Source organism: Dipteris shenzhenensis, chromosome 7 (genome assembly GCF_047967505.1).
Source record: "Dipteris shenzhenensis isolate YYH24624 ecotype China chromosome 7, Dip_SZ_1.0, whole genome shotgun sequence".
Taxonomy (NCBI): Eukaryota; Viridiplantae; Streptophyta; class Polypodiopsida; order Gleicheniales; family Dipteridaceae; genus Dipteris; species Dipteris shenzhenensis.
Window position 1 is genome coordinate 27,286,852 of NC_141602.1, and position 11,843 is coordinate 27,298,694.

Here is an 11,843-nt window from a genome sequence, read left to right on the forward strand (position 1 = left end):
TGCTAGATGTTTTCTAAGTGAACCCCCTTCGGTTAACCACATTGGTTGGAAATGTCATTTGATGGGTGATGGCAAGTTTGTAGAGAAAAGATTGTGCCTTGGAGCCAAATGGCCCAAGAGGATTGTAAAGAATGAATGAAGAGAGTGGTAGAGAGAGAATAGGGTTGGCCCTCCCTATAAAAGGTGGCATGTATAAAAGGCCTAGTAGTGAAATTTAGTCTTCACTTTTTGTTTGCTCACATTGGAATACAAGCTCTCTTCTTCTCTTGAAGTTTGCTCTTGTTATCTCTTCATGCCTTCGTGAATGCCATATTCTCTTTTTCCCTTCCCATTGTCCTTGCATACTATCTCTTCCTTCTCCATTCCGCTCTCCACTTCCACTTCTTCTCTTGTGGATTCATGATTGCAACAAGACAGGAGTCGCTAGAGTGACACTAGTGCACACATTGCTCTTCACCCAAAATCGCTTGGAGGGAGTACCTGATTGGCATATCCCCACGACATGTGAGTTACTGCCGGAGACTACACACTCAAATGACCTAATGTTGGTGCGTTGAATGCTTCGACTGGTTTTAACACCACATCTCATGTTCTTCATTCTAATGGCACTGCTTGAATGGGTGCATCTACTACCTGATCCAAGGCTAGCTACTCAACGAGGAGGCATTTCTCCTAGCATTGTCTCCCCCTCCGCATTTGTTTAAAAAGTATCTTTTGTTGCCATTTGGATATTGTATAATCGATTTCCATGGACTTCAACCTCCTCATCATACCTTGCCTGTGTCTATCAATGTTTCTCTCTTGTGGCCTCTCTCTACTTCTCTTGCAACCCAAGACAAATTGTATCACACCATGTGGTACTATGTTTGAAATAAAGAAATCAAACTAAGAAATGAGAAACGATTTATGTCAAACAAGCTAGCTTCTGAGGAGAAACAAGGACTCGTCTGACTCTTCATGATAGGAATCAAAACTGGTGCACATTCCAAGAGAGTAGAAGGAGCCTCAGGAGCATAGAGGGATGCATAGATTGGAAGAAGCCAAGGTAGATATGGCAAAAAGCCTGAAAGTGGCAGGTCACAAAATGCCCCGAGAATGTTTTGCATAGGACAGACAGGACATGGGTGTGCACTGTGTCCTTTATTTAGATTTACTATTGTGGGAGAAGTGAAATTTTGAATGTAAAAGCGAGAGGTGTCAAAATTTGGGAAAATTTGATGGCTGTGTTTTGTTACCTCTGGTTGTACATGCCACCAACTCGTGGCCCCCAAGAGGCCCAAAATGGCTAGAAGAAGCAACATGCAAAATGGCTTGCTAGCAGGTTTGATTCTATGGATTAAGAAATGAACCACCTTTGGCATGATTATGGGTCCCCTTGTGGAATTGCACATGTATCAATTGAGTTTTTTGAGGTAGTGACTTGAAAAGGAACCAATGTAAAATGATAAATAATGTTGGATTTATTTAAAGAGCATTGCAAATGAGTTTTTTATGGGTGAATTGAGCTAGAAATATCACCAAATATCAAAGTTTTAGGACCGCCATGAAGTAGTTCCATTAGTGAGGAGTGCAATTTTTCAAAAAGTTTGCCTTTTCCCAAAAAGTTAGAAAAAATTATTGAGCGTACTCTCATAGTATTGGACACCCCCTAATCATAGCAAAAGTTCTCAATTGGTTGCCTCCTTTGGTTTAAGGGAAGCTCAAATATTGCATTTTGAAATGAACAATTGATCCATATATGTGTAGAAAAGTTTTTAAAATATTTTAGATATCCCATATAGTCCATGATGCATGCCTGCTGGCATTATAGCATTTGCAGTAGTTTCATCATCTCATTCAAGATGCAAATTATGTAATGTTTTGGTCTTGGATTCAAGTTCAAAATTTGTAAATTAGTTTAGATACCAAGTTTGTCAAATTTCATAGAGAAATGCATAAGTTATGAATCGAGAATGTTACCCATATGCAATATATTCCCTAAACTTCATAAAGAATGGCTACACCCAATCATGCATTGACCCACATCCTCTCACTCTCTCTTTTACTTGCCACCCCTTTCCATCTCTCTTAGTGACTATCACCCCCTTCAGTCCCCCCACCCCCCCCCTTCTCTCTCTCTCTCTCTCTCTCTCTCTCTCTCTCTCTCTCTCATAATATTTATATACACACAACCGCATAGATTTAAAATTATAAAGATGTATCACTTTGTCATTCAAAGACTATTGTCACTTTTTCCCTCATTTCCAAGTTCAAGTGTGTTGGTCACATATAATTATGTTGTTTCTCATTGTAGCATAGGTGCTCATAAATCTAGCAGAGGTCCTCGGGCTGTATGTGGTGAGAGATGTAGGCTAAAGCACAGAAAGCAGTTCTAGTGTGTGTTTAGGTGAGAAAGAAGCAATTATCACAAAGATTGAGGGAGGTTCTCACCTCTATAGGAGTTCAAGGGTTTCATCCCTTGATCTCCTCTTCGTCCCCACCTTCCATCATGGCGCACCCAATTCTCCCGATCGCACCTCAAGGCTCTTGACCAGTTCTTAAGGCCCACTTTTGGCTCTAACGCTCATGGGAGGTGTCCCTTCTTAATGCCCCCCTCCCACCTCCTCCCCCTATTCTCCTCTTCATCCCTTCCTCCTCCATTCTTCTCGCACATCTGGCTCTCTCGAATGCACCTCGGGACTATCTATTGCTTCTTGAGACCACTTCTAGCTCTCAAGCTCAAGGGAGGTGCCCTCTTCCAGCCCCCCCATCCACATCACTGGCCCCCCCTCCCCCTCCCCCTCCCCCTCTAGTCAGGCTATGGGTTTCATGGCAAACTTGGAACCTGTGAATTGCATCCCAAATATACATAGGATCTAATTATCTCATCCAATTCCCTTGTAGATGTGAATGTCTCGTGCTAAAGCTAAGTGTCATTGATGCTGAAGATCATGACCTTGGTTTTACCCAAGTTAACCTTCATGTCTCACCTCTCTTACAAGGTCTACAACCTGGTCAAATGCATCTATAGTTCCTCTGCTATGTCGGAGATCAGAACGACATCATCGGCATATAGCAATATAAGTATAGCACTCTATGCCAAAGTTGAGCCTTATAGTGCTAATATAAGTAATTATATTAGTGTTCATGCAAAACTTGTAAATTATATACAATGAACCTACAACATTTTCATTTTCATTTGTAAAGAATATCTTCTCAATTTTGTAAAATGTGCAAAATTTAAGGCAATTTAGTTATATTTTAGTTGAAAAATCTGTAAATTCTCAAGTTTTGTGATTTGTTGAGAAAAATGTTTTGTTTTGTGTTAACACTGAATTATATGCAAGAGATGATTTGCAAAAGATCTAGCAAGAGCAGAAGCAACCAGCCTCATAGGACGAGAGATAGTAGCTTGGCCATCATAGATTATGCCAGGCACCTGCTTGTTTTATACAATTGCTCTTACGGTTTGGGCTTAGAATGCATACCCACTCAGTGTCCAAATGAGATCAACAGCTGCAGCAATCAAGCTTCTGCTTTCATGGCGGACCTCTGTAATTCCTTCGCAGTGGTGGGCAAATATGGTCAATGACATAAGTTTGCTTTTGTCGGATCATGGATGACCTGATGGCACCAGCTTTCTACTTAGTCTTTTGGGACAGGAAGAGCTGATCCGCTGCAGAAAACGCGGCAATATCTATGATTTGTGCTCGGTAAGAACTTGGATTTCGCTTGGTTTGAGAGCTACAAGGGCACATAATTTCTAAGGAGTTTGAACATATTTTATTTTCGTCTTTAGCGTGAAAATGTAGAATATACTTCTTTAGTTTAGTGGTACCTAATGCGGGCAGTTATGATGTCTCGCTATACTTGTTACTGTTTTCTTATCACCGTTTTTTTCAAAGGATGGCAAATCACTCTGGAAAGGTAGGAGCTGTTGGAGATCTGAGCGAAATGTGTAAGCATAAAGGCCTAGATGTGGTCCTCGAGACTGTGGGCCGGATGGACCAACGAGGCTTTCCAATGTCAAGGGACATTATTTATTACCTTCTACAGGAGTGCACGAAAAGGAAAGACCTTACTGCTAGTAGGCAAGTGCAATCTTTGATTATCAGCAATGGACTTGTGTCAGACTCGTTTTGGGTAGACCACCTTATCCGTCTCTTTGCCTCGTGTGGAAGCTTGCAAGAAGCAAACCAAGTATTTTACAAGTTGTCAAAACCAACTGTGTATACATGGCATGCAATTATTTCAGCACATGTTGAGCTTGGAGAATGTGAGAAGGCCTTGAAATTGTATGACTTAATGCAACAGTGGGGCATAAAATCAGACAAAGTCACATATCTGTGTATTTTGAAAGCATGTAGTCGCATAAATGCCTTGGCACGAGGCAGGTTGATTCATGATGAGATAATTAGAGCTGGACTTGAATCAAGAATAGTAGTTGGAAACACTCTGGTAGACATGTATGCCAAATGTGGGTGCCTAGAGGAGGCACACAACGTGTTTCAAAAATTGCGGACTCGAAGCATAGTGTCCTGGGGTGCAATGATAGCAGGATTTGCTCAGAATGGGCACGGTTTCACTGCTTTTGAGTTACTTGATAAAATGGGACAGGATGGCATAAAGCCAAATAAAGTCATCTGTCTTTGCATCTTGAAAGCCTGTGGCAGCGTACGAGCTGTTGGGCAGGGCAGGCATATGCATGACTGGATTATCAGAAGTGGCCTTGAATCAGATATATTAGTTGGGAGTGCCCTTATTGACATGTATGTAAAGTGTGGGAGCCTAGAAGAGGCACAAATCGTTTTTGATAGGTCGCAGAATCGAGACATAATTTCCTGGGGTGCAATGATATCAGGTTATGCTCAGCATGGTCAAGGTCTTCTTGCTTTTGAGCTTTTCAAGAGGATGCGACTGGAGAGAATCATGCCAGACCGAGGAATTTTGTTGTGCCTTTTGAAAGCATCAGAAAGCATAGGAGCCATAGAGCAAGGCAGGCTGATACATGAGAAGATTATCGGTGACGGATTTGGAACAGATGTGGTGGTTGGGAATAACCTTATCAACATGTATGCTGGGTGTGGATGCCTAGATGACGCACGAAAAATGTTTGATGAATTGCCAAAGCGAGATGTGATTTCATGGGGAGCAATGATTGCAGGATATGCCCAGCATGGGAATGGTCTCTCTGCTCTTGAACTTTTTTGGGAAGTGGAACATGAGGGATTAAAGCCGGACAAAGTAATATTTTCATGTGTTTTGAAAGCATCCGGCCTTGTAGGAGAAATAGGGCAGGGCAGGCTTATCCATGACCAGATTAACAAAAAAGGATTTGATACAGACATAGTGGTTGGTAGTAGTCTTGTTGACATGTATGTCAAATGTGGAAGCTTAGAAGAGGCACGCATAGTCTTTGATGGATTGCCAGATCGAACTGTGGTGTCATGGGGTGCAATGATTGCAGGATACGTCCAGCATGGGCATGGTTTTCCCGCTATTGACCTTTTCAAGAAAATGCAGGAGCAGGGCATAAAGCCAGATGAAGTTACATTTATGTGTCTCTTGAGAGCATGTGGAAGCATAGGAGCAATAGAGGAGGGCAGATTGATACATAACCAGATGAAAAATCATGAATCTCAATTAGATGTGATGGTTTGGAGCACTGTAATTGACATGTATTCCAAATGTGGGCAGATAGTGGAGGCACGTAAAGTTTTTGATGACTTGTCAAGCCGAAAGTTGTCATGTTGGGTTGCAATGATTACAGGATATATTCTTTGTGGAAATAGTCTTCCTGCTCTTGACCTTTTCGAGAAAATGCAACAGGACGGTGTAAAGCCAGACAAAACAATCTACTTAAATATCTTGAAAGCATGTGGCAGTCTCAGAGCCATAGAGCAAGGCAGGCTAATTCATGATTCAATAACAAGACTTGGCCTTGAATCGGATGTGGTGGTTGGGAGTGCCCTTATTTATATGTATGCCAAATGTGTTAACCTAAGGGAAGCACACAATGTGTTTGACGAATTGCCAAATCCAGATGCTGTTTCTTGGGGTGCGTTGCTTGCTGGCTATGCCCAGCATGGGCATGGTCTTATTGCTCTTAAACTTTTTGAGAACATGGAAGATGAGGGAATAAAACCAGATACGGTAACATTTTCATGCATTCTCAAAGCATGTGGTAACATTGGAGCCATAGAGGAAGGTAGGCTTATACATGAGGAGATAATTATTAGTGGGCTTGAGTCAGATGTTGTTGTGGGTAGTGCTGTTCTTGATATGTATTCTAAATGTGGGAGCATAAAGGAGGCATATACAGTTTTTAATAAATTCCAGACTCTGGATGTGGTGGCTTGTGGTGCAATGATTTCAGGATATGCCCAGCATGGGCATGGAGATCCTGCTCTCGAACTGTTTGAGACAATGCAAGGTGAGGGGATAAATCCAGGCAAGATTACCTTTTTATGCATTTTGAAAGCATGCAGCAACCTAGGGGCCATTAGACAGGGCAGGATAATTCATTCACAGATCGTCATGAGTGAACTAGAAGCAGATGTGCTGGTTGGGAATACCCTTGTTGACATGTATGCAAAGTTTGGGAACCTAGAGGAGGCACTTAAAGTGTTTTCCCAATTGCCCAGCCACGATGTCGTTTCCTGGAGTGCAATTATTTCGGGATATGCCTCTTGTGGACATTGCAAGATGGCCTTGCAATGTCTGGAGGACATGCGAAACCATGGTTTGAAGCCAGATGATGTATTGTTTACTAGTGTTCTTGCTGCTTGTAGTCAGAATGGGCTACTAGTGGAAGGCTGTCAGTACTTCAAGTCTATAAGAGAAGATCATGGTGTTACACCTAGGATTGATCACTACAATTGCATGATTGACCTCCTTGGCCGTGCAGGATGCATGAATGAGGCAGAAGATTTACTAAAGACCATGCCAGGCTTGCCTGATCTGGTTGGGTGGATGTCTTTGCTCACTGGCTGCAGTGTGTATGGAAATGTGGAGCTGGGGAGACAATGCTTTGGCCAGACCCTACAATGGGATCCCAGTGATGCTTCTGGGTACATACTTATGTCAAAAATTTATGCTGATGCACACCAGTTTCAGGAGGTTGACAAAATACAAGAGCTGAGGAAGAGTGCAGGTGCTCTAAAGAAGCCAGGGATGGCCTGGATTGAAGTGAACAATCAGGTGCATGAGTTCATTGTTGGAAACAGAATCAATTCACAAAGCGGCGAGGCATATGCCAAACTAAAGAGATTAAGTACTCTAGGAAAGGGGAAAGGATGTGTGCCGTTCTTGAATTTGGTTTTGGAAGCGACTCTAGATAAGGATACGGCTGCTGCATTATGGAAACCCATTGACAGAAGGGGCACGACTTTTGTGCTTGTGAATGCAGAGGTGGGTGCAACCGTGCAAGCAATCATACATCTTTGAGTATGTATTGACAGCCATGAAGTTTACTGAAGCTGGTACAGTCTCAATGCAGTACAACTATCATGGCATATACTGGTTGGGAAATTGTTACTGGTATTGATAATGCTGGTTGCAGTTATTCTTCCATTTATTTTCCAGCTGAGCATGAACAGGTTGAACAGTGGAAATCTTACTAAGTTTGGAAACAGCTGCTTAGAGACTGACGGTGAATGCAGCTGTTTCTTGACACATGCTTTGTAAGCTGGCTCGACGTGCCACCATGACGAACAGTATACTATGGAGGGATTAATTTTACCAATGGCATTGCATCATGTATTGGACCGATGTATTGTCAGCATCGATGAGGGGTGATTCTCGAAGATATGAAGGTAAAATTTTAGTGAAACTTAATTTTGCATTATGGGTGATCTTCAGATGATTGAACACTGAACCTTCTGAACATAATTGTGCCTATTGGCAGGTTAATTGGTGGAAACACAAGGAATGACTTTTCCAGGCAACTCAATTCAGTGACCTTTCTTGACATGTTTGCATGCACCACAGACTTTGACTATGGTTTAGGGTATGCATATTGAGAAAGGCAACAGAATAGTTTGGAAATTATGGAGATTTTACCGTGCTGATGTTGATAAGTCCTGTTGTAGATTGCAATTTATTTTTTGAAAAATTGAGAACTAAATGATTTTTACTGCTTATGCAGAGGCCAGGATGCCCCCCACTTTAGATGCTGCAAGGTCTGGTAGTTTGCCTTCGAAGTTTAGGTGACTTGGATATGTCTCTTTAGATGCTCTCAGGAAAAATGGATTTTCATGAATGCATGCGCAGACGCAGAAATGGTGCCTTTGCGTGTAATATCATTGTCTTTACTTTTGTTGGTAACATGATCCTGGGTGCAGGACATTCTCTGCAGACGAGGATGGATGCACCTTCAAGGAACATTTGCATTGTTGCTAGAAAAGGATGTGTGGACGCACAGAGAGCATCAGCATTGCTGTGCAATTTGTATGGTATGCACCTCCCTTTTTTATTTTTCATGTGGGAGACCCTTGTTTTTTATAACTTGCTCGCTTTGGAAATTCTTTGGTTTGTTTCATAAGGGCATATTCATTTCTGCTAAAATCTATCCCTGTTAATTATTTTGCTACTAGATGCATTGACATACAACATGAATGACTAGAATATCATCAAAGGTCTTTTGATGTGAATGAAGAAAACCTATTAGAGGATTGAAGGACTTTTGAATTTGAATCTTGAAAGCTGCCAATGGTGAATGTTCTTCTGTGGAAGGGGTTGGCCTGTAGCTACCTTGTCAAATTTGTGGCACACATTGCTCTGCTTCATTCATAGGTGTTGCAAGGGAAGCAGCATTGAGACAAATGTTGTTGAATTATTGAATGCATGAAAGAGATGTGCTCGTGTGGAGAATGACCTTATCTAACATGAGAATGAATTTGGGAAGAGATGATTAAAGATGAGCATGCCACCATAGTGGAGCGCAGTGAAAAAGTAACACAAACTAATGTGCTTGGCATTTCATATTGGAAGAGTTACATGATGATGGTTATCAAACGTAAACCTTCAATTTAATATCGTCTATTTTTTTTTCCGTTGATTAGCATGCCTTTATCTATCTGTATATGGTGTAAAGCTTACCGCATCCAGAATCGCATGCACCTCACTTTCTCATGTGGATCCTCTGCTCCAGCCACCTTGCTTCTGTGGGCCCGACCCTTGCTGCAAATTGCCTCCTGGTAGAGTCTTCCTCTGACCTGCTACATGTCACATGCACCCCTGCACTTGGGTGCAAAGTGACACACTGGCTACATCGACAAGTGCATTATAGTTCCCAAATAGGAGATTTTGTCGTATGCTGTGACCCCTTTGTGAGCCCTTGTCCAGGGACAGTCAGGCACAAGCTACGTAGGTCAGTCTCTCAGCCTTAGGTCAAGTCAGTAGTCAGTTCTTGTTCACTAGTACCCACTAGAGAACAGTAGGTTAAGTGTTTCCATCTTATAGTTTAGGTCTTAGCCTAGGTTAGGAGTCCCTCACATGCACCCCTGCACTTGGGTGCAAGGTGACACACTGGCTACATCGACAAGTGCATTATAGTTCCCAGATAGGAGATTTTGTCGTATGCTGTGACCCCTTTGTGAGCCCTTGTCCAAGGACAGTCAGGCACAAGCTACGTAGGTCAGTCTCTCAGCCTTAGGTCAAGTCAGTAGTCAGTTCTTGTTCACTAGTACCCACTAGAGAACAGTAGGTTAAGTGTTTCCATCTTATAGTTTAGGTCTTAGCCTAGGTTAGGAGTCCCTTTAGGGTCCTCGAAGGCTGGACAGGTAAGCAGGGAAGGCAGCCTGCAAAGGCTGTCCAAAAACTCCCTTGGCAAATGAGCCAGGGAGGGCTTTTTATAGGCTGGTTGTAGGCCAGCCAGTCTGTAAAACAGACTGAGTCGGCGGTCTGTTTACAGACTAGGTTGGCTCAGTCCACCAGCCCTATAAAAGGGCCCCTTGGCTGCCTTGTTTTCTCATTCAGTTTGCTCCTGCCTTCAGTTCTCCTACAGCTCCACTTCAGCCTCCTGTGCAGCCCCTGAGATCCTCAGATCTGGCCCTGCTCTAGCCTCAGTCCCTTGGCCATCAGTTCAGTCTGATCTGAAGGTGACCACACAGCACAAGAGTCGGAGGTTTGGACCAACAAACGGAGAGAGGTTTGGACACTGTTTCCTCAGCTTTCTCAGCTCTCTTTTACAGTTTACACAGCTCACTCTCAGCTCTATATTTCAATCATCTCTCAGTTCTCTCATAGGATCTATAACTTCTAGTTTTCACTCTCTCACTCACGCATGTTCCCTGCATTCCAATAGACAGCACAAGCCTCTTCCTTGCCTTGCAGAAGCGTCCTACATCATCAGTGTGGACAGCATCAAGGTCTCGGTATTGGTCGGCGTTGCCTCTCAGGTCCTTGGGTCTGCTATACGTGTGCATAGTGAGCTCTTCAGAAGCGCGTTCCATGCTCTCTCGAAGAGTGTTCTTTGTATTTCTCAGTTCTCCAGGTATAAAGCAAATTCTACCCTGATTGGGAAAGGGGACCCTCAGTGGGTACAGGGACCCAATCGGTTGTCGACTCTACTCTCTCTCTACCCTCATCTCCTTTCTCTCTCTATGGTAAACAACGCTCATTCCTCGCTAAAGGTTTAAAGAAGGTCTTGCTGTGAATTACACGATCAGATAACTGTTGCATGCTACACTACAGGCCTATGCATTGGAACCTCAATATGCTACTCCACGTGCTATAGCCATGTGCGTGTTCCAGCCATCTGTTGGCACTTCTCTACGTCATGTATAGGGTGTGCAGGATTCTAAGGCTTGTTGTCACCTACATATATATTAGTGTCGTCTCGCCGTTGTATTAGATGTGTAGGTTAGGACCTCGGGTCGTATTCTGGTAAGAGACGAAGGCTCAAGTGTGTAAAGTAGAGATAGCACACGCTTGCATGAGAGAACTATACATAAACACGATTGGAGTAGTGGAGGTTTTCATCTCCATTGGGAGTTTAAGGTTTAGAAGGAGGTTTCAAGATTAGAAGGAGGTTCCAGGGTTTAGAATAGAGTACATGGTAGAGGACAAGTTGATGGGATAAAATTGGTATATTGTTTTTGGAGCACATGGTTTAGAATAGAGTACATGGTGGGGGGGTCTCATCTTAGTAGTTGTATTTTTTTCCTTTGATGGTTACATGACCATGGGTGGATGTAAATTTTCGACCTTGAATAAATGTTTTTTTGCAGGGACTTTGAAGGAGGTGATGATTGACAATGTGGGTGCACCAGGTTCTTAGAGCAAAGGGGTATCCATTGTGACGTGATTGACATGGATGAAGTCGCTTGTGTATTGTTGTCTCTTTTTTTATGTGTGCAGACTAGGGGTGTGAATTAAATGTGCCATGGTGTTATTGCATGTGTGCATGAAGAGTGGTAAAATCAAGTGATTACGTGGTTGAAATGTGGAAAAGTCAAGCATATGTGGAGATTGCATGCTAGGTGGCTATGTGACCTTGAATGGCATGCTTTTGGATTACTTGCATGGAGATGGTTTTGGGGAATTCCCGTCAGGGTGGCGGGACACGTCGTGGAAATCTCTAAGTGTAGGACAGGCGGGACACGTCGTGGAAATCTCTGAGTGTAGGACAAGTGTATAGAAAACTTTGAAGGAGCTGCGTTTTGAGAGGGAGATGGTGGTTGCAGCAGTGGATTCCAGGAAGCTGGTTGCACGCAGGGAAGAGAGTCGTCAGAGACATATAATAAGCTGTTTTTCATGAAGGCATGCGTGGTCTGGGAACTGGATGCTCCCTCATCACAGAGCAATGGATTGTGATTGACTTGGAAGATTGCAGGATGCCGTTTTTCTGATAAACTCAGAGA

At 43.0% G+C, this 11,843-nt stretch overlaps 1 protein-coding gene across 3 annotated transcripts; it reads left to right on the plus strand.

Annotated features, from left to right (window-relative positions):
- Positions 1-3,364: 3,364 nt before the first annotated feature.
- Positions 3,365-11,572, plus strand: LOC147900173 (pentatricopeptide repeat-containing protein At5g27110-like). 3 transcript variants are annotated; one of them, XM_087377339.1, is made up of 6 exons: positions 3,365-3,692; positions 3,885-7,793; positions 7,886-7,987; positions 8,126-8,159; positions 8,322-8,432; positions 11,211-11,572. In XM_087377339.1, exons 1-2 carry the CDS (start codon positions 3,679-3,681, stop codon positions 7,423-7,425), a joined length of 3,555 nt encoding a protein of 1,184 aa, XP_087233465.1. In that variant the 5' UTR covers positions 3,365-3,678; the 3' UTR covers positions 7,426-7,793; positions 7,886-7,987; positions 8,126-8,159; positions 8,322-8,432; positions 11,211-11,572. The 3 variants fall into 3 exon arrangements, with proteins under 3 accessions (XP_087233465.1, XP_087233467.1, XP_087233468.1); XM_087377341.1 differs by having other exon boundaries at positions 8,336-8,432; XM_087377342.1 differs by lacking the exons at positions 7,886-7,987; positions 8,322-8,432; positions 11,211-11,572 and having other exon boundaries at positions 8,126-8,181.
- The last annotated feature ends 271 nt before the right edge of the window (positions 11,573-11,843 follow it).